The sequence below is a fragment of the Macaca nemestrina genome, chromosome 9 (genome assembly GCF_043159975.1).
Source record: "Macaca nemestrina isolate mMacNem1 chromosome 9, mMacNem.hap1, whole genome shotgun sequence".
NCBI classification, from domain to species: domain Eukaryota; kingdom Metazoa; phylum Chordata; class Mammalia; order Primates; family Cercopithecidae; genus Macaca; species Macaca nemestrina.
The window spans coordinates 45,978,626-46,002,684 of record NC_092133.1 but is presented as its reverse complement, the minus strand read 5'-3'; the positions used below and the strand labels follow the sequence as shown (position 1 = coordinate 46,002,684).

Genomic DNA, 24,059 nt, shown 5'->3' with positions numbered 1-24,059 from the left:
AAGTCTAAAGAGCAATGAACAGATACACAGGAAATTTCCAAGGATATTCTAGGTCCCTTGATCTTAGCCTTCTCCATTGTGAGCCCTCAGGTAAAGATTTGAGGCTCTATTTTACAGAAATCAGGGAAATTTAACTACCTTTCAGGAAATGAGAAAACAGGGTACGTGACTGAAGAGATCTTGCACTTCCAAGAGAGGCTCCCATTGTTTCAATCAGACTCTAGGATACAGCTTAGTTTCTCATTCCTAATAGGACTATCATGACAGGTAAGGGTAAAATCTCAAGATGAAAGACACAGGAGTTAAGGAGGGCAAGAAATGTGTAACTGAAGTTTCTTTAAACTGAGTATCTGAAACGGATTTCCAACTTCCTTCAAATTAATCCAGGTATCTACAATAGATGGCCATACATATCCCATTTGAAATTGCTCTGATATGCTGTCCCTTTCAGGTAGAAGTCAATTCCTGGGACTAGGCAACCAGAGTTATAATAAAAATAACTCTACATTAGAAGTATATTTGCATATATTCTCAAAGCAGGCCACAACCAGCATTAAACCTATGAGTTCTAGCAACACAACAAAGCTTTCAATTAAAATAAAGATAATGAAAAACATTTACTGAGTGTGCCAAATATTATGCCAAAATACAGTAAAAGGATTAACTTACTGAATCCTCAGAGCCAATACTATGAGATAGGCATAATATTTTCCCAATCACAGAAAAAGAAACTGAAGTTTAGCATGATTAAGTAATTTGCCTTTGGTTAAAAGTTAGCAAAGAGAAGAAACAAGATATGAATTCAAGGAGTCCAACACTAGAGTCCATACTTAACTACCACACATATTTGCCCTGATTTCTTCAATTTTAAGATTGGAGTTTATAACCACGAAAGAGTCTTTAAAAATCTATACATAACAAATTCAAATTTCAATTAAGTGAACATTTTAGAAATGAAGGGACTCTGGTAAATCAGGTTTACCTAAGTTTTGGTTATTACATTTTCCTAAAATGCTTTTGATTATATAGAATCTTGCTGTCTGTCCAGGGTTATGACTGCTCTAAAAGGAAATCCGCATCACACAGCATTTTAGTTATAGAATCGCTAGGAGGTTAGGATAAATGTATTTAATACCTTTAAAAAAAAGTACTCTCGCCGGGCGCGGTGGCTCAAGCCTGTAATCCCAGCACTTTGGGAGGCGGAGATGGGCGGATCACGAGGTCAGGAGTTCGAGACCATCCTGGCTAACACGGTGAAACCCCGTCTCTACTAAAAAAATACAAAAAGCTAGCCGGGCGAGGTGGCTGGCGCCTGTAGTCCCAGCTACTCGGGAGGCTGAGGCAGGAGAATGGCGTAAACCCGGGAGGCGGAGCTTGCAGTGAGCTGAGATCCGGCCACCGCACTCCAGCGAGACTCCGTCTCAAAAAAAAAAAAAAAAGTACTATGGGGGCCAGGAATGGGGGCACACACTTGTAATCCCAGCACTTTGGGAGGCTGAGTTGGGAGGACTGCTTGAGCCCAGGAGTTCAAGACCAGTGTGGGCAACACAGACGCCATCTCTACAAAAAATCAAAACTTAGCTGGATGTGGTAGCACACGCCCGTAGTCCTAGCTACTCTGGAGGCTGAGGGAGGAGGATTACTTGAGCCTTGGAGATCAAGGCTGCAGTGAGCCATAATCATGCCACTGCATTCCAGCCTAGACAAGAGAGAAATCCTGTCTCATAAGAATTTTTAAAAAGTGCTATGAACCACATCACACAACCAAATAGGATAAATCTCTTATTTATCTTGCCCCTGCAAAATCACTGAATCAATAGATAATCTTTTGTAGATTCCTTTATCTCTTGTAAATAACTTCTCTTTTACTGCCATAAGTCATTTACATGTCAGTTATAAAAGTATCCTATTTTAGCAACTGAATAACATTTACTCTTCATTTTCATTATGCTACAGTAAATGTGAAACCCTCCTACATGTGTTCTTTTTAAGCAACGCTCGAAGACAGTGGTTTTCCCAGGGGACATTTAGCAAACTCTGGAAATACTTTTGGTTGTCACACTTGGGGGTAGGGTGATACCAGCATCTAGTCCGTAGAGGTAGAGATGCCACTGAACATTCTACAAGGCACAGGACAGCCTCCCTTTCCCCATCCCAAAGAATTACTGGCCCAAAATGTCAACAATGCCTGATCTGGGAAACCCTGCTTTTTCCCCTATTAGCTAGTTGCCCTGAAAATTTTACTCTATGCCACAACTGCCTCTTGATTTAAAGAATAGCCTTTATTTCTATCTGGAACTTCCTAAATAAAAATGACAAATGAATAATGTTTAGTTTATATAGAGATAGAAAATGTTATCTTGTCAAGTTTACCTAACATCTCTTTCCTGCAACAGCAGTCCCACTTTAACAATCTCTTCAGGTTGTATTCACAATATATCATTGAAAGAAAAGGGAAAAGGAATTAATGGTTTTATTGAGCACCTACCACATCTAGCACCGTGCTAGGTAATTTACAATCAACCCTTAAAATTAACCTGAGAAGTAACTATTATTATCTCTATTATTTAGATGAGGAATTTACAGGTCAGAGAAATTAAAAGAAATGTCAGGATTATACAGCTAGGAAGTGACATTAACAGAGTTCGAATACTGATTTGTCTAATTTCGAATCCCATATTCTGCTGAAACACTAATAATCCTCATTTGGGAGAGCAGAACATGGCTAGTGAATAAATGAAAAGCACCAAAAAACACACCAAAACTGCCACCAAACACACTGTGTCCCAGGAAGAAGTTATACAATTGCCTAGTTTTAACTTTCAAGTGAACCACTAGATAAGCAGAAAAACAAAATTATCATTGGACTACTGTAAAAATGGCTTATGTTTATGCATGCTTTCTTGTTTATAGCTTAATGAAAGTTATCTTTTCTGGTCACCGTGGTTTGCTTGTTTTTTTTTTTTTTTTTAAAGTAGGTATCTCCAAGTGGTTGTTGTTTCTGTGGAGGGAAAATGAGTTAGATGGGGAGTGGGGGCCAAAAGGAGGAGGAAAACTTACCTTTTACTGTATACCCATATTCTTTTGACTGTTCCATAAGATTTTCTATCCTTTCACACCATTTTTTACCTTTTCAAGCTATTTCATTTTTTCTCCATGTAAAGTATTATTTTTTCAAAAAGATTAAGTGGAATAGGATATATTAAACTAATATTTTTGCCTGGAGTGGGGAAGGCAGAAAAGGGGAAAAACAGCAGCAAAGAAAATACTTATGAGCTAACACTCACTTCATTCAGGTTCTAAAAGATTCATAAAATTGTCCTTTTGGAAGAATCAGTTTAGAAAGTTGGACATGTCATTAACAAGAGTGAAAAATCAGAGATGAACGAATTAAACTTAAGTTAGAAACATTGACAACCTCTGATCTTTTTACCGAGGTCACAGCTGAATTGTTCCAATTTAAGTGTGTGCAGACAAATCACTGATATAAGGCTTTTTAAAAATGCATTTAAATGGGAACTAGCAAGGATTCTGAGTACATAATTATCGTTATATAATAGGTATAATCACTTATCACAAATTTACATTAACATCTTTCTTCTTCTACACATGCGGAAACAGTGATCTTCTTTTAGGGTTAATGTACTTATATCTCTTTCCTCTCATTGTACCATTATATATTCTGAAAGTTCTTGGGTAAGATGGCATTGAACTGTAAAAGGAAAATAAATCTTGGGGACCCCAAATCACTAAGCCAAAGGGAAAAGTGAAGCTGGGAACTGCTTAGGGCAAACCTGCCTCCCATTCTATTCAAAGTCACCCCTCTGGCTCACTGAGATAAATGCTATCTTACTGCCTCCTTTGGAGCAGCTAATAAGAAATTCAAAAGAATGCAACCATTTGTCTTTTATCTACCTATGAACCGGAAGCCCCCTCCTTGCTTCAAGTTGTCCAGCCTTTGTTTCAAATTCCAGACAGAACCCAATGTTCACCTTACACATGTTGACTGGTGTTTCATGTCTCCCTAAAATGTATAAAACCAAACTGAGCTCTGACCACTTTGGGCACATGTCATCAGAACCTCCTGAGGCTGTGTCATTGGCCCGTGTACTCAACCTTGGCAAAATAAACTTTCTAAATTAACTGAGACCTGTCTCAGATATGTGGGGTTCACATTTTGGTGACTGTGAAGAGATTCTGAGTGGAGGTGCCCCTGACCTTTAACAAATCTATCGGTGCTTGATACCAGCATGAGCTAACTTTATGGCTCAAACCAATAGTACTATTTGCTGATGTCTGTGAGTGCCCCCTCCATATAACACCTGATCTCCCCAAATTTGGTGGAGACCTAAAGTTTATTTTGCTATACAACTCCCTTTTTTTGGAGTTTCACTTGCTTCCAACAAGGAAAGCAAGATTTCCTGCTTCCATGACGATGGAGGGCAGGTAACTCCTTTACGGAGTTTGAGCTCACTCCTAGCAGGGAAGATGCGTTTTGACTTTTTTCGTGCTTCTAGGATGTACAGAGCAGTCTTCAGCCTGATACCTATCCGTAGCTGAATTGGGGTTTTGTCTTCGCTAAAATTTAACAACTACCTGATCTTAATTTCTCCCTACCATTAGAGCACTCAGTGATCATACTGTTGAGTCTTTTGTTGTTTGTTTGTTCTGGTCTTTCTCCCATTAGATTTGACAAACTCAATTTGACTTGGTCAAATCCAAGTGAGAATTCCAAATTATGGGTAACAAAGCCTTTCTAATTTGACTAAAATTCCTCGCTGCTGCAAAAGAGGAAAGGAAAAAAACAAAAACAAAAATCCATGCGTTTGGTTTCTGTGTTTGCTTACTGTCTCAAAAAAACAAATGTCCTTTAATTTACTTTTCTTCCACCCTATACTACTCTTTCCCCTTTTGCTATCTGCAGTACCAAAAAATCTAGAGAAGGTTTCCAATGACTTGAACCCATTTAAAGAATTCAGAACAAAGGCGCCACTCACCCCTTTTAGAGGGTTCTATTTTCCTTGTGGAGTTTCAAGAGTCATGGGCAGATTCTTCTTAAGTCTAAACCTCTGTCTTCCTGTATTCCATAACCTGACTTTTTTGGCTTGGGGGTACCAGAGATTATCTTGTGCCATGACAGGATCTGACCTTGATGTGTGTAATGGTGAATGAGAGCTACAAAGTTAGGGGTGGCTGAGCACAGTTTACAGGAAGTGGTCTTGGTTGTTTTTTCTCCTAGGAAGTTGTTATTTAAGGATCCTGATTCTACCTCAGAGATGCATTCTAAAGGGTCTTCTCTATTGCCTTTTCTCCCAAAATTAATCTCGATTTGGCTTTTCTGTGCACATTTGCATGAGGAACTGAACTGCTGTTTTCGCAGGTAAATGAGAGATTGAGTTTTCTCAGCTCCAAAGAGAAATAGTGTTTTGCTCCCCCCAGCCAAAAGGTGCCCCTGGGTGACTGGGAGCCTAATGGGAGTGTTATAGGGGGTTAACATCCCTTGACATGCAGTAGCCTTACAAGAAAATCCCCAACAAAAATTAATTTTTAAAATGGCTCGTCCAGGAAACGCACATAAGGCCCGATCATCCCACGTTTTGAGCCCTCCCAGAGGTCACAGACCTCTGGAGAGAGAAACTGAGACACATAAAATGGTGGAAACAACTCAGTGGTGACACACTGTGGAGTCCTGCCCACAAGCAGCGCACACTGATCCACACATAAAAACCCTAGGCCACAGCTCAGTTCCTCCTTTTAAGAAAAAGTGGGAAACGATCTAAGAATGAGGAGAATGATCCTCTTTCAAGCACTCCATAGGTTTTATGGCACCACTACTTGCCAGAGTTTATGTAAAATGGAAGTAACATGGTCTTTGTGCACATTTACATTAAGGAAAAAGAACTCTCAGGTCGACCGACAAACTACAAAGTTCCTACGTTCTCTTTTTCTGTCTTTTCTGGCTGCTTTACATCTGCTGTTATTTTTCTACTAAGATAAAAAGCACTGTTTGGATCTAACAGGTTTTTTGTTGTTGTTGGTGGTGGTGTTTTTGCAAGCCAGTGAATTTGTATTTATGTCATGGCTAAAGTTCCAAAGTAAAAGCTATAGGATGTGTGTGTGTGTGTGTGTGTGTGTGTGTGTGTGTGTGTGTGAGAGTGTGTATTTAAAAGGCCTTTATAAAATTTCCATAGCCCTATGTTTAACTGGCAATTAAATCCATTTTAATTTCCCTCTAGCACACTAGACTTTTCCTTTCCATACTTTGTGGTGTAAACTTTGCTATTTGATGTTCACCTGAGTTGTTTCCTTTAATATGCAAATTAAAGGCTATTTAGCTGACAACTGCCTAGGATAGTGAAAAAGGTTATTAAGAATTTGAAAGTCTAAGGTAGGAAAATAGAAGTTTTTATGAATCTATAATATGTACTTCTACCAGCATGCCTAATATGTCTATGTATTTATGTGTTGTATACACAATGTTTGACTACTGAAAATATATAAAAGGGCGCTAACTAATTGGCTTAAGAAAATAAAAGTGCTTGAATCAAATACTTTATCAGGAAAAAAGAGAAGACTAGTCAAATGCTTTTCAAGTTTACGTAATTTAATAAAATCTTTAATAAATAAGCTAGCTTTAAAATTACTGGTAAAGTAATATTAGAAATGTCTTAAGAATTGCCAACATATATATTTGTTCACATTTATTAATCAAGCAATTTCATATTTATCCCTGCAAAATACTATCAAAGTGTCAAAATTTGGCATAGGGATTAAAAACCATAAACCCAGCCCCAAACAGAATGATCTCCTCTTGCGTAACTGTTAATAAATAAGACATTGATATTAGTTTAATGAAAATAGCTACATCTTGAAGTTAGTAAGACTATCATAACTTCTAATCTTGTGGCTTTAGGTGACCTAGTCCATAGGCAGTAAGGTTTGTTCTGGGAAAAGGTTGTTATTGCCTTTGTTTCAAAGCTAAACTATAAACAAAGTTCCTCCCAAAGTTAGTTCCGCCTATGCCCAGGAATGAACGAGGACAGCTTGGAGGTTAGACGCAAGATGAAGTGAGTGAGGTCAGATCTTTTTCACTGTCTCAGTTATAATTTTGCAATGCGGTTCTGTAACTTTAAATAATGACTATTGCAGTTTTCATAAATAATCTAGGTAAACAATTAAAATAATTAGGTAAATGCAATGGGATAATTGTAGACAAACTCATCATAATTTAGAATCTAAAGTTAAACTAAATTAAATAATAGATATTTCAATAAAACATATTGTAGAAAAACATTCTTTCTGAAAAAAAAGTGTGCCCTTTTTAAAAAGGTGAACAATTTTTGTCTAATTCAAAGCTTATTTAGGTCATGTATAAAAGAAGGTAAAAGGAACCAGGAAGTAAGAGGCATGTAAAGAAAGTTGTAAAAATAAAGAGGGTTGTTTTGGTAAGAAAGCTTAAAAAGAAGTATCTTATATGGTAAATTTAGTCCTACAATAAAATGACTGGTTAAGAAAGAGGATGGTCAGGACAAACCACAGAGTCCAAGCATGTCATGAATGGTCTAAGTCACAATAAAAGGATTTATTTAAAAAACAAACAAAAAAACTTTTGTATAATTAAAGGGAAATTAAAATGGTCTTTCTAGAGATGATTGGACTTGATGTAAATATATATATAGATAGATAGAAACATTAAATCACTGGTTAAAACAATGAAATTTTCTTAAGGGACTGATTTACTCTTAATAAATTACAAGAGATTTTAATTTTTTTCTAACCCAAACTTCAACTTTTATTGCATCTCGCCATTTTCAGTTTTCTCTCCTCTTTTAAAGGGTGTGAAATTGTAACTCTCTCTTTCAACTTATTTTCAGCTCATACAGGTTTTTTTCCTTGAGTTCTGTTTGTTATGGCCTGATGCTAACAATGTTTTCACGAATGTCCAAAGGAAATGTTTTCTTCCAACATAATATTCTGGCAGTGCAGGTCTTTTCTGTTGCCTTTTAGTAACTGGTCTAACAGATTTTACAGTTTATCTAAACAATTCTATGCCATTATGATTAAGCTTGGTTTGCTTGGGAAAAAAACTGAAATTTAAAAAATTTTTTAAATTAAGGTTATTAACATTCATGTATCTTTCTATATGTTCAAAGTACCTGTGCCATTGAGTCACATGGCTTTGACTTCTGGGTCTAAAAAGGACACCCAAGTCCTGCTAAATTGTAAACACTGACAGCAATTAAAGCCTCATCTTCAGGCGCTGTAGAAAATGCCAATCAAAATAAACTGCATTTCTGAAACACAAGGCCAGAAATTAAAGCTATTCAACTCCTCAAGGCCCAGGGACTATCACAGAAGAGGCGGGCATGTGAAATTGGAAGGGCCAATTTTGAGAGAGAAAATAAGTTCAATTTCTCTATAACCATTCATATCAAAGGCACACTAATGCAAAATGTATGGGTCCCGTGTCAGATTAAGAAGGTTTTTGTTGAAGCATTAACTGACTCCTTAATAAAGGTTATAAAAGCTGTGAAAGGCTTATGGAAGTTATCTCTTACGGTCAAGATTAAAATTTTGGAGACTGTTTATAAACGTTTAAAAACAAATTGAATTGGCTTCATGCTGTTTATATTAGGGCTTATTGTTTGGAGAAGTAAGTCTCCTCTCTCAAAGAAAGAAGTTTTTCACCTTTTTTTGAGTTATCACTTTGAAATGAATGACTTATTTTACAATGACCTGTATGTAATATCAAGTTTTTTAAACCTTTGATATTTGACAAACTTTCCAAAATCAAACGATAAATTATGTCTTTTTTTGACCTAATTAATCCCTTAAGACATTAGGTTCCATAAAGTCCCAAAAATGACATAATCTGGCTTATTTAGTAAAAAAACCATACAGCAAACATTGTCAAATAAGAAATAGTATTTGGTTTTCCTGATCTGTATTTGTAGAGATGTTATTAGTATATGTTCCAAAATTATGAAAAACTCCTATAATTCTGATATGACTTAATGTACATCATCAATAATTTAATTATTGTGTGCCACAGAGGTAACAAATTTCCTTGTCAATTGTGTCTTTGACTATGGCTACCCTAAAACTTTTGTCATCCATGGACAATTGTTACCTTCTTTTGGTCCTCTTTAGAAGGTGGTTTTATAACCAGCTATAAAACTCTAATGAGTGCTCTTGAATGCATGTTTCTGATTGAAGACTGTGACATCAGAATAGAAGAAAAACTTCCAGGACTCACAGAGAGCTGAAAGGTCCATGAATATGAAGCAGAATAGGAATTAACTGCATGGACTGAACTAACAGAAGACTGAAGTTATCTTTTTGACTTTTTGCTTAAAATGTTGCTGATCCTTTGTTTTGTTTTTTTCAAAGAAACTTTTCTTTTGCACTATTGACAGCTTCTAACAATTTAGTAGACTCCTATGAACAAAATTTGGAGCCTATTTGTTTCTCTCTATCTGATTTCTCCAGATTGGAAACTATTTGTGAGTATTCTTAACTTATGGCAATACAGTTATTTGCATAAGTGCAGTAAGAATCTGTTTTCATTTGTAACAGGGCACAATTGGAGAAACTAGTTATTTTACCAAGGCTTTGACTGGAATGGTGTGCTTTCCTTTAAGTAATCAAACTTGACTTACATAGCCAATAAAAGCCCCTTGGGAAAACTGGCCTCATACCTTGTCTACACAGTCCCTGTACAGGGTTTCTGACCTGTGGTAAGTAAAGAATATCACTTTCTGACAGGCCCAGGAGCCCCAAGTTTATCTTGGAATCAAGAGGAGAGGAATTCACCCAATTCACAGGTATCTGATGGTACAAATCCATGGCTGGGCTTGGCTTTAAAAAAGTCTTACCTGAGATTATTTCTATGGAACAAAGTCCCATCAAAGCCAAATTTAAAAGCCTATGTAGGCAGGGCACGGTGGCTCATACCTGTAATCCCAGCATTTTGGGAGGCCAAGGCAGGCAGATCAACCCCGAGATCCCACCACCACACTCCAGCCTGGGTGATGGAGCAAGACTATGTCTCGAAAGGAAAAAAAAAAAAAAGCCTATGTAACAAAATAATTATTCTTGCTGCACTATATACAAATAATCAGGCCAAGCATAAGAAAGCAAATCAGTCCTACCATAATTTGTCTTTAGTGAAAACGAGACACTGGAGACAGAAAAATTATGTTTCAAAAACTATAGTATACCTGTTGTTAGATTCTAGTCCCGCCTAATGTTTTTCAATTTTTATTATTTTCTATAGTTTAGACCGAATTCAAACTTCTCTTGGCTACAAGTCTTCAAAATAATGTTTTCAGTTTCCTTCCCTTCTTTTTTCCACCATTTTTCCTAATTTGGAGTCACTGAAAACTAAGCTGTGCTTTCTTAATGCCCTAAGAACTGAAGCTAGACTGTTAAACTTCAGAAGAAAAGAACAGGAACTCACTTACACACATAAGCCACTTTCATACCTGCCTACGGACGCATGGACTTCAGGTAATGTGGCCTATATATACATTTTCCAGGATTTGTTTATCGTTTGTTGTTGTTTTTCTCCCTTCTTCCCCCTATTTTCTCTTCACAGGACATGAGACTTCACAACCTGCTAAAATGAGCTTTCCTAAAAACTCAGACCTACCCGTCAAGGAATAAACCATCCTAGCCATGAGAGCTCAGATGAAACTTGAGACTAGAGACTCATTTTCTTCTAAATATGCTTTCTCCAAAAGATTTTTAAAAAGAAAAGGGAGGAAATATGAAAGGAAAATAAATCTCGCAGACCCCAAATCACTAAGCCAAAGGGAAAAGTCAAGCTGGGAATTGCTTAGGGCAAACCTGCCTTCCATTCTATTCAAAGTCACCCCTCTGCTGAGATAAATGCATATCTGATTGCCTCTTTTGGAGAGGCTAATCAGAAATTCAAAAGAATGCAACCATTGGTCTCTTATCTACCTATGATCTGGAAGTCTCCTCCCTGTTTCAGGTTGCCTCACCTTTGCTTCGAGCTGGACCGAACCAATATTCATTTTACATATGCTGACTGATATCTCATGTCTCCCTAAAATGTATAAAACCAAACTGTGATCTGAACATCTTGGGCAGATGTCATCAGGACCTCCTGAGGCTGTGTCGTGGGTGCATGTCCTCAACCTTGGCAAATAAACTTTCTAAGTTAACTGAGACCTGTCTCAGATATTTGGGGTTCCCAGTACTATGGTGCTCTTCTATTATGCTTGTGTTGAAAACAACACTGCAGAGTTTTTTCTCCTCTGATTTCCAGCTTCTATTGCTCTTCTTTCCTCATCACTTCTATCTACTCTCTTACCTACCTAGGCAACACTAACTGCTTGTTCCTTACTGACTCCTATCTCAATTTTATTTACTTCAGCTTCTCAGTCTTATAAGACTCAGCTCCAGTAAATCTTGGGTTTAAAAGCCACTTGACTGGCAATGGAGTTCACAACAGCTTTCTGGGGTTAACAAATGTTAGCTTTTCCAAGTTGGCATTCTGTGATAGACGCTCTTAAAATTCCTGGCCATAGAGAGTTCCAAGTTTTTAAAGTTTTTTCAGTATACTACTCCTTCACAGAATACTTCAGCTCTTACTTCTCTCAAAATAACAGAAATAGTTTTCAAGACTACAGTGTAATGATAGGACTAAAAATAGAAAGACATTAAGTTAAATAATTAAGGTCATAATATGTCACTTTCTGTGTATAACTCTGTGTATGAAATCTTTCCTGGCCCTTGACTATTAAACCTCAATTTCAAGAAAAGTATATAGTCTAATTATTATTATTTTGAGATAGGGTCTTACTCTGTCGCCCAGGCTGGAATGCAATGGTGAGATCTCAGCTCACTGCAACCTCCACCACTAGGGTTCAAGCGATTCTCCTGCCTTAGCCTCCCAGGTACATGGGCCTACAGGCACCCACTACCATGTCCAGCTAATTTTTGTATTTTTAGTAGAGACAAGGTTTTGCCATCTTGGTCAGGCTGGTCTTGAACTCCTGACCTCAAGTGATCCACCTGCCTCAGCTTCCCAAAGTGCTGGGATTACAGGTGTGAGCCACCACGCCCAGCCTATATAGTCTAATTAACGTGCTAAACAAAATACTGTATTTATAAATTCCCAAGACGGTTAACACATGTTCATCTGCACTTTAAATCTATTAGAGTACACATCTCAATTAACCCACCCTTTCATCAAAAACATAGCTTATCAAAACTCTTCTACTACATCTAAATATGATCTAAGCAGCAGTATGTGCCCAGAACAATCCCAGTCCCTGTAGAACACCACGTTGAAACCATCTCCTCTCTCATTATCAATTAAATCTCCTACCTTTCACAAGCTGAAGGTTTTCCTGGCTTCAAGTCTAAAAATTTACAAATATATTGTTTAATCCAACATAACAGTATACTTCCAGGATATGTTTCTGATTTGATGCAACTATGTCATCTTCTACCTCTCATCTCAAAACCCTAATGCCTTTAAAATCACATGGGGCCCACTGATTATCTGGTAAACTCAAAGTGTTCTACATCTAAGCTTTTAGATTCAATGTTCTGTCATTCTGACCATAGAAGGCACACCTTCCTCCTCCCACATTCACATCTGATCCTTGTCCTTAATGTGTATATGAATTCCTTAATTCTTTTCTATCCTCCAACTAAATTATCCCCCATCTGGTAATACCTAACTTTCTAAATGGCCTGAATCACACAGTCATTATTTCAATGATGTGCTCCTTAGAAGTCCTTACACTTCTTGTTATACTAGTCAGCTCCATCCCCAATGCAGATTTAACACTACCATTCACTCTATCTGCCACCAAGTTGCTGAGTAACGCTTCAGAATAGTAACAAAACAATTGCGTTCCCAATAAATTCATACTTTCTTCAACCATGCCGTAATGTTTCAAAATCCACAATGATTCAATCTCATTAAATACTGATCACGTATTTACCTAAATAGGCCCCCAACCTCCTCCACTCACTCACTTTTAGTCACAATCTCTCCTCTTCATGATACTAAAAATAAAACAACTCTAACCCTAAAAATGTTCCCTTAACTACTTACCCCAACCCCTACTGATTCTTCTGGGACCTTCCTCCATCTATTACGTATCCTCTTAGGCAGCCCCTCTCTACCTCCTCCTTCTCCGCTAACCTTTCCCCTTTTTTTTTCTTCTTTTTCCCCAACTCTAGAATGACCATATTCTTTTACTTCAAATTATACTTGCTGCCTCGAGCAAATGGAAATTACTCTCTCCAAGCTTAATGATTTCACTAAATTTCCTGATCACTTTCTTAGATCATATTCCTCATGACCTCTTCTCCTTGACCATTCTATAACATGTTTACAATCAATTCTCTTTTGTAACCTTCTCCTTCTTTGGCTATGGTGACTTTATGCAAGTGATTCCCCAGACAGTGGGAAAGAAGTGAGAAGAGGTATAACTGAACAATCTTTGAGGTTTCAAAAAATTTTATTTGCCACCCCACCAACTTCCCCAAATTTTGATTATTTCTTTGCAGAACACAGGGTTTCAGTTGACAATCACTGCCACAGTGAACCACTATGACTGTCTGTAGTACTCTGTATACTTCAGGTGTATTCAGGTAGAAAAGACTATAACCAGTACCCTAAACATTATCTTGGTTTTATTCTCACTCCTCTGGTCTTTTATTTTTTAAGTTCTTACAGTGCTTTTACTAATAACTAGGTAGATAAAATAATATCTTAGACTATTTAGATGAGGTATAAAGAAACACAATATAATCAACACCAATCCAGGTTTAAGAACGAGAACATTATCATAATCTTTCAAGCCCTTCTGTGAGGCCCTCTTCAAATACATATCTCCTGTCTTTCAGAAAAAAAATCACAATCCTAAATTGAAATCATCTCGTGCTTTTCTTTAACTTAACCATATGTTTGATTCTGTACGGTTTAGTTTTACATGTTTCAGAATGTCTACATGGGATCACACTCTATGTACTCTTCTGTGACGTTTTCATCTCATTATTTCTTAGAGTTGTTGAGCATCTGTATTTCGTTCACTTTTCTCTGCTTAATATTATACTCTGGCATGTGTAGACTGAAGTATGTCACTTTGGCATAAGAATTATTTTGAGTTGAGGGAAATTTAGAAAAAAACAGATACAAGAAAAGCTGTCTGCCCTACCCCTTCTTGCCTAAAAGCAGTAAATTCACAAAGGTGTCCCTCCTCTTCTCTTTACCAGGAAGGACAAAAGTTAATCAAAGGAAACAACTTTAGACAGCCAGAGGTTGTCTGAAGTTTAAAATCTAAACAACAAATTTTAATAACTAGTCTTCATCTACCATTAGTTTCCCACAGTTTGCTGCCCCTAGAGACTCAAGGTCCTTTTCTTTTGTCTGATCACTTCTTTAAAAATTTGTTTCTTTCCCAAGATACTATATACACTCAAGTTCTAACTAAACTTTTGAATTACGCATATCTGGTACTCCTATAGGTTGCATGTTTGATACATGTTAATAAACTTGTTTTTCTTTTGTTTATCTATCTTTTGTTATAGAGGCCCAAATGATAATTCAGAAGGGTAGAAGGAAAAGTGTTTTTCTTCTCTTATATATGCATATACCAACATTTATACTAATATTCCGATTGGTTCCTGCTTTTTTCTATTACAAGTAGAGCTGCTATGAGCACTCTTGCATATATCTCCTGGTTCTTGGATATACGCCCACAATAAAACTTTTGAGTCATTGACTATGCACATTTTCAACTTTACTAGATAATGCCAAACTATCTTCCAAAATGGTTATACTAATTCATATTCCCAACAGCAATACTTTTGTTCCTACTGTTCCACATTCTCTGAAGCACATGTTATTGACAGACTTAAAATTTTACAACTTGGCAGGGGTGAAAAGGTATCTCAATTTGACTTTAATTTGCATTTCTTTGATTCCTAATCAGTTTGTGCAACTATTCATATGTTTATTGATCCCTGGAGAGTGTTCTTTTTTAATGTGCCTATTTAAATTTCTTTGCCCATTTTTCTGTTATTTTTTTCTTACTGATTCATATGCATCCTATGTATATGTCCTCAGTACAAATCTTTTAAGTTATAAAAATAATAGGAAACACTTATGCAGTACTGTTATATTTTATATTACATATTTAATTCCAATAGCAACCCAACAAGGTAAGTGCTATTACTACTTCCTTTACAGATAAGAAAACTCAAGTCACAAAGTAGTTAAATAAAACTTTGTGTTTTAGGATTACCTTCCCTATTTATAGACTTTTGTTCTTCCACATGAATTTCAGGAAAAAATACAACAAAACGAAAATCTGCCAGTATTTTTTTAACTGATGTTGAATTTAACTAAACTTTCAATAGTTTTATAATGTGTTGTATGTCTTATGTTTGTCCATTGTTTTTTATTTTTGACGCTACTAAATAATCTTTTTTTAAATGACATTTTAAAATATGGTGAATATACAGAAACAGCTGATTTTGTATACTGATTTTAAATCCAGCAAACCCATCAAACTCTCATTAATCCTGATAGCTTGTAGACATTCTTTGGCTTTCTATGTAGATCATCATATTATCCATGAATAATGACTGCTTAGTTTTTCTTTTCCAATCCCTACCTTTTTGACTTAGGCAGTGGCTAGTAACTCAGTAAAATGTTAACGACAGAAGTAATGGCAACAAAGAAAAGCCAAAAAAAAAAAGTAACGAAAAGTAATGAAAGACAACAGGCTTGCTCCTAATCATAAAGAAAATGTTTCCAATTTTTCACTATAAAATACATGTTTTAGTAAATTCATTTTATCAAGTTAAACATCGCCTGAACCCGGGAGGCAGAGGTTGTAGTGAGCTGAGATCATGCCACTGCACTTTAGCCTGGGGAACAGAGCAAGGCTCCATCAAAAAAAAAACACAAAAAACAAAAACAAAAGAAAAATAACACTATCTTCTGTTCCCATTTTATTAAGAGCTTTTATACACCCATGAACGAATGCTTAAGGCCTTTTCTGCATTGATTGAGAGAATCATATATGTTTTATTCTTTAATCTGTTAATGTTGCATATTATATTGATTTCCCATCCCATAATGAAGCCAGGCTTAAACTCCTGGGATAAATCCAACTGATTGCATTATATTTTTTCTATATTGCTGAATTTAACTTGCTAACACTTAAGATTCTTACACCAATTTAGAAGGGAGAGAGAGAAATTACAGACTACTATAGGTTTTGGAATTGTAGTTATGCTAGCCTCACACAAAGGTTATAAGTGTTCCCTTTCTGTATTCTTTCTATATTCTAGAAGAATTTGCATAAATTGGTTATTATTAATTTGTTCCTTAAATACTGGCAGAATTTGCTATAAAGTTCTATGGGCTTGAAATTTTCTTTATAAAAATATATTTTCACTATTATTTCATAGTTATGGAACTAACCATGTATTCTATTTCTTCTTAAGTCAGTTTTAGAAATGCCTATTTTTCTAAGGGTTTGTCCATACCTAAATTCTCAAATTTATCAATATACAGTTCACCCTTACACAACACAGGGACTGGGATGCTGACCCCACCACACTCAAAAATCCCTATAGAACTTTTGACTCCAAAAGTGAAACTACTAAAACTACCGAACTGAACTACTAAAACTGAACTACTAAAATAGCTTTTTGTTGACCTTATCACTAACAGAAACAGTTAATAACATAGTCTGTATCCTGTATTCTTGTAATAAAGTAATCTAGAGAAAGTATGTTATTTAAAAAATCATAAAGGGATTTACATTAACTTCATCCTTGTCGTCTTCATGTTGAGTAGCGTGAGGAAGACAGGTTGGTCTTTCTGTCTCAGGTTGGCAGAGGTAAAAGAGGTGAAGGTGGAGGGAGTGGCAGGATGGGCACACTCATTTTAACTTTCATTAAAAAAAAATCGGTTTATGAGTGGACCTACACAGTTTAAACACGCTGTTAGTTGTTCAAGGGCCAACTATAGTTATTAACAGTCCTTTATAAATCCAAAAGCGGAGTTTCGCTCTTGTTGCCAGGCTGGAGTACAGCCTGGTGCTGTACTTGCAATCTTGGCTCACTGCAACCTCTGCCTCCTGGGTTCAAGCGATTCTCCTGTCTCAGCCTCCCAAGTAGCTGGGACTACAGGCACGTGCCGCCATGCCCCGCTAATTTTTTATTTTTAGTAGAGACAGGGTTTCACAATGTTGGCCAGGCTGGTCTCGAACTCCTGACCTCAGATGATCTACCCACCTCAGCATCTCAAAGTGCTAGGATTACAGGTGTAAGCCACCGTGCCCGGCCCTTATTTTTAACATCTACAGCAATATTAGGCCTTTTTTGTTCCAGGTGGCATTTTATTGGTAACTTTTTTCTTGTCAGTTTGACAAGTCTTGATTTAACATCTTTTCAAAAAACCAATTTGGGGTTTTATTGATTTTTCAGTACTGTATATTCACTTTCTATTTCATTAACCTAGGTTATTATTTCCATTCATTTCATTATTATGTGTTTTACCCAGGAGTCATTTTAAAATATTTCCTACTTTCCAAACTTATTTTTCTAATGATCTCTACTGTACTGTACCATAGTGGTACATAGTATTGGTAGCGATACTATGAAACTTGAGATTTGCTTTATTATCTAGTATTTGGTTTATTTGCACAAATCATATGTGCTTGACGTATGTATTTTACATTTATTTTGGCACAATATACTATATGTGTCCATTTTTTATTTAAATCTTCTATATCCTTAATTTTAAAAAAATCTGAACAATTATTAGGTGTTAAAAATCTCTCACCATGTTGATGGAGATGTCTATTTTTCCATGTAGTTCTATCATATTTTTGTTTTATATATTTTGAGGCTACATCAATAGTTACACACAAATAGAAATGTTATATTTATTGGTGAACTGAAATCTTTCATCATTTATTTAGCAAACATTTTCTCCAGTATCTTTGCCTCACAATTTCTTTTTGCCCAGCCAGCTTTCTTCTTATATTTGTGTGGTATATGCATTTTCCGTCTTTTTACTTTCAATCTTTCTGTATCTACATTTTAGATGTGTTACCTCGCCCAGCATATGGCTTAAATTTCTCTCTTTAAACTATTCATCTTTAAAACATTATGTCTTTATCTTTAGTTAAAATACTACAGATAGCCTTTTGGGGTTCTAGATTTATTGGAGTATCATCTGTGAGACTACCTACCTTAGACCGGCTCTGTGTTTTGTATACTGAGCCTCTCTGAAATCATAAAAACAGAATTCAGCAAATTCCCTCAAGGTAAAGGCTGGCAATCAAGCTCACCTTATCTTTCTGAAATTTTTGTCTTAAGTTTTTAACCTGTATTCTTTACTTTGTTGATAGTTCATGAATGCCTTTAAGATTTTTAGGCCAGGTGCGGTGGCCCACACCTGTAATCTCAGCACTTTGGGAGGCCAAGGCAGGCAGATCACTTGAGGTCAGGAGTTCGAGACCAGCCTGGCCAACATGGTGAAATCCCATCTCTACTAAAAATACAAAAATTAGCCGGGTGTGGTGGCATGCATCTGTAATCCCAGCTACTCCGGAGGCTGAGGTGGGAGAATTGCTTGAACCAGGGAGGAGCAGGGCGCAGTGAGCTGAGATTGTGCCACTGCACTCCAGCCTGTGCAACAGAGCGAGACTCTGTCTCAAAAATAAATAAATAAAACAAGATTTTTAAAAAATTATCAAGCTTGTTTAGCTGTTTTCAGCAGGAGTCAGGCCAGGTACCTTGTTACCCATATTGACCTATTCATTCTTCACTGGATGCACATCATCTTTCTACACCCTAAATGAAGGAAATGTATCAAAGTTTACTCTTCAGCTTACCAATTATAGTGCATTATACCATCTCCTTTGGAGACTTCATCACTCTTTGTATAGCAATTACCATTTATTATAGTGACAATTACATTAGAATTTCTCAAAAAATATATGTATAAATCTTGATGATGGTGAGGGGAGATGGGGAATGGTTTAGGAAAAGTCCTACAAATGATATATACACATACAGGAATAACCATATGACCTACTCTATCCTAGGTGAGACTCACTGCTTTAACAACTCCAACTACTTATAACCATTTGACAAGGAAATTTACCTCTAGATTGACCTTTTTTCTGAGATTCAGACCTGCAACTTCAATTGCTGTATGAACTTTTCCTCCTGAATTCCTCCCACCAACACAAACCCAACATGGCTGGATCAAATGTCATCTTCTCATAAATTTGCCCTACCTACCAGTTTCCAAACCTCTATAAAAGATATTATGAGTCTTTGAGGTATCCAGACAAATCTTTGATTCATTTTTAAGATGTCCTTTTTCTTTTCCCACATCATCACAAAGTCCTTCCTGTATTCATTTGTGTTAGTCTATTACACTCATTTCATTCCTTTTGTCACCCTCTTATTCTAAGAGGGTGTCAGGACTGTTGTAGTCTATCACCAACAGAGCTTGCTTCTAGTCCCTCTTGACTTCTATTCCTTCTGCGTACTGCTATAAGGTGAATTATCCTTAAAACATTGTATATCAGCCACCCATTCAAATATATTTAATGAGTTAAGACTGCCTACAGAAGTCTTCAATTGGTCAACAGCATATTTATTTATTTATTTATTTATTTTTGAGATGGAGTCTCTCTCTGTTGCCCAGGCTGGAGTGCAGTGGTGTGATCTTGGCTCACTGCAACCTCTGCCTCCTGGGTTCAAGCAATTCTCAACCTCCCGAGCAGCTGGGCATGTGACATCACATTCGGCTAATGTTTTGTATTTTTATTAGGGATGGGGTTTTGCCACGTTGGCCAGGCTGATCTCGAACTCCTGACCTCAAGTGATCTGCCTGTCTCGGCATCCCAAAGTTGTGGGATTACAGGCATGAGCCACCGCATGGCCAGTCAACAGCATGTTTAATAGTTGCCCAGAGATGTAGGGAAGAGAAGAGGAGGGGAAACCAAGAGGCTATAGCCATTGGCCAAGCAAATCCCATTTCATCCTGAGTGTTTCAAACACTGGTAAATTACTGTGGAATGGGATAATGCTAGAAGCAAAAAGTATCCCTCCTTTTCAGTTGATGATGGATTTCTAAAATGCTGTGTATTTTTTATCAGCCTCAGTCCACCCAACAAAACAAAAAGGACCAAAGAAGGAAAAAGTAGAGCATTCTATTTAAAACTGTCCTTGCCTACCCTAGAGACCAAGCTCTTTCATGAAGCCACCTTCAACTACCTTAATCACTGGTGGCTACTATTTTCCCTAAGAGCCACAGTTTCTGTCTACACTACTCAATAAGAAACTGGCATATGCTTCTTACTATTATAATTTATATTATCATGAACAAATCTTTTCTCCCTACCATGGGTACTACGAAGGACACAGTGTCTAATACTTCATATACCTGATATTTAGAATACTATACACATAATTTTAAATGAAGGCTTAATAATGATGGTTCATTCATGTAGTATTTAGCATCTATATTTAGCTTTCTGTATGTCTTCTACATGTGTATTCCAGGAGTTCTTAGAAGCCAAGGGGAAAAAAAGACAAAATTATCTTTAAAAGTCACACCTCTGCTTTTTAAAATGCTGAAATGATGTAACTTATAGTATTTTGACATCAGACTTAAACTGAGTTTCATGATTCAGGTGGGAGAAAGAAAACCCTACACCTAGGTTGACAAATGGATACACTCAAATTAGTTTTTTTTTTTTTTTTTTTTTTTAAATCTACCCTGGTCAGACTTCCCAGAGATTTACAAATAGGCTGATAATATAATCTAGAACTTCAGTCAACTATTTTATAATACAATTCAAGGAAAAAGTTCAGAATTGTCCAAAGTGCCTTTCAGATATACACTTATTGCAGTGTTTATAAAATTGTGGTTTTCACTTTTTGCTGATGTAAGGGCTATGCATAACATTGTAAAACAGTCATTTATTTACATCCCTATTTCCCACACTAGCCTATAGCATTTTGAAAGAACAAGATTTATTAATCTTTTTTCTTCGCTATCAAGCAGTTGCTAGGAACTCAATAAATGTTTATTGAAGAAATCTGTCACAACTCATATGACAGATCTAAAAATCCATGGATATCTTATTCAATTATTTTAAGATAAATTATGTTATTATACCATAAGATATTCAATAAGATATAAATATTTTAGCTATTAATTATTGTTTTAAAAAAAAGGAGCCAGAGGGAAAAGCCACCTAACAGCACAAAAAATGTGTAAGACTCCTTTAAGGTTTTTATGTTTTGATGACAAACAGAAACCAAACATATCACTTTTAAAAGGAAATGACCACAAGAGGCAGCAGGTGAGAAGTTCAAAACTACAGCTTATTATTAACAATCAACAACTTTTAGAGCCATTCATTAATCAGATTTTAGTGTAGCTTAAAAGTTTAAGACTGAGAATGTTTCAGTACTATCCACATTTCAGAAGTCATACACAGCAAAAGGAATATCATTACTGAAGATAAATATTTTGGGTTAACCTAAAAAATTAGATCCTACCTTGAAAGCTGACAAAAATATTCTAATGAACATGTTCACAATATTATATTTTTATTCTTCATTTCTCTTCTTCTGATAAGTTGTTTATATAGTAAAAATGACTTGAAATAATGTCATAATAAACTAGTACTTTGTAAGAGTAATAAAATTAACTACGAGTACCAATACATTTTCATGTGAGTCTTACAGAATTTCTCATTAATTTGTTAACTCTATCAAATTTTTAGTTTGAGGGGAAAATATTTGTTAGCCACAAGAAAAATGATCTTCAGACATTTCAATCATACCTGTTTCTGAGCTTCTACTTTTTGCTTTCTGGTTGGATCAATTGCATCTACCATCCATTTGATAGTAAAGTATGTCACTGCACCAAATATTGTCAAACGGAAAATTAAACCAACAACTTCATTCCGACTCAAAGGACGAGAAAAGGCTTCAGCATGTACCATCTTGATTGTTAACCTTAAAAAAAAAAAACAAATGTCACTAGGTAATAACTATACTTATTAAAATTGGGAGACTAACAAAGTAGCTTAAACTAAGCAAGAAAAACTAACTTCTAGTCAAATTAAAATATTACCTACCTTAAACAAAGTGTTTCATTTTAAGGAGAAATGGATTTTTAAATGTTAAGTAAACAAATACATTTAAAGCTCCTCTTGCAAACTAGAAGTAGACTAGAAACTCAGATTTATTTGGTAGAATTAATCATTTTATTTGAAAAATACAGTAAATATCTTAAGGTATTTACTCAAACAGCTTTAAAGAACTATTTCAGAGTCTAGGAAAGTATCGACTACAACACTAATCCCACTGAAGAAAGGCAGCCTGACAATACTAATGTGATGGTAAGAATTTCTTCTATTAACTGTAATGTACACCAGGTAATTTTTGAGTGAAATTCAAATTGTGAACTCACTCACTTTTTCCTCATACCTACTTTTAAAGGTTTTCAAGGCCTGCTTAAATTTAAACATGCCATTTTCTCAATTAATAAGTGGCATTAAATTTTTTGAGTCACACTATTGCTCCCAACAACCCAGCTAAGTAGGAAGCAATAGAACTTGGAAAAATCTTGAACTGAGACAACTACTACAAGAATACAGCACTCACCCAAGCTAAAGAGAAAAAAATGAGGTAAATGTGCCTACTTTTGCATATATCCCTGAACAGCTACATCAATCAAAGCTAGGCTTACAGAAGACATACACTCCTCTGTCAACGGCAATAACTACTCAGAAGAATAAGCTTGTTAGGGGTGATATGACTATCACATTTTGGGAGATAGGATTTTAGCTTCAAATAATGCCATTATTTAAACTTTCAGTACAGGAGTGTGCCGAATGCTATGGAATATATAAGAAAAAGAGAATATGTATTTGCACTCATAAACATGACAAAAACAGAATTGGTATGGCTCAGCACAGATAAAAATTAGGTACTGCATAAATATCCACAGTCCTTCCAGCTCTAAAATTCTCCTCTCACTACTACTAAATTAAAGAGCCTCTTCACCTTCCTCCCTCTAGAATAGCTCCAAAAATTTTTTATTTCCTTTTATACACCTCACCTCCACTCAAGGATATATACTTCTTCTCTCTAATCAAAAGACTCCAAAGTATTCCCTTTACAGGATTCCCAAGCATTTAAAACTATTCTAATCTAGAATCTAGCTCCAGGGTCAATTTTAAGCATTTTATCTTTCACCCCTTTTCAAAGGGACTCTAAATAGCTGTAGTCACTAGTATCTGAAAATCCCACACATATTTTCCCTTCAGCATATCTGTCTAGTACCCTGCATGGGCCATTTACCCTCATTCACCTTCAAACTAGTCAAATTCTATCCTAACTTCAAAAATCAACTTCATCTGCTCCATAAATCCTTTCAAATCACATGAATTTTCTGTATTATTCATTTTGCCCTATTATACTATCTTAAAAAATGTCTTGCTTTTAATCATTATTGACCTTATGAGATATCTACTCAACTAGAATTTAAATCCTTTTAAACAAGATGTATATCTTATGTACCTTTATAACTGTTATGCACAAAACAGGCCTTTATAATTGCCACACACAGAGGCTATTCAAAAATTATCTGTTCAACCGATAAATTGTAACTGAAGAAAAACTCCCAATCATTCCAACAGAGTCACTGTCAGACTTCTGAAGGATTTCCAAAACGTTCCACATTTCTCCATTATTAGGAGCCATTCGCTTCACAATAATTATATTTAATTTAAACTTAACAACTAAATAATTGAAAGCGTTCATTTTGGAGGAAGAAACTTTGACCTAGGGATGTTAAGTGACTTAATTCATTCAATTAGCACTTACTGAACATCTATATATGACGCCCACTATATACTGAGTATACAATAATTGTTAAGATATCACCACTTTATTCAAAGAACACACTGTCCGGCTATTATATTAATTATAAAGAAAGCAAAAGAAGCCAAACG

The 24,059-nt window shown here is 35.9% G+C and overlaps 1 protein-coding gene across 5 annotated transcripts in view; it reads right to left on the bottom strand.

Moving 5' to 3' along the window:
- Nucleotides 1–24,059, bottom strand: part of LOC105480864 (ATPase family AAA domain containing 1) — an 86,833-nt gene that overhangs the window by 37,631 nt on the left and 25,143 nt on the right. For all 5 annotated transcript variants that reach the window (XR_011607757.1, XM_011740060.3, XM_011740087.3 and 2 more), the window contains exon 2: nt 21,882–22,056. Coding sequence is in view for 4 of the 5 variants with exons in the window: in XM_011740060.3 (XP_011738362.1) it covers nt 21,882–22,043 (162 nt within the window). In the remaining variant the exon portion in view is untranslated. The remainder of the gene's footprint in view (nt 1–21,881; nt 22,057–24,059) is intronic.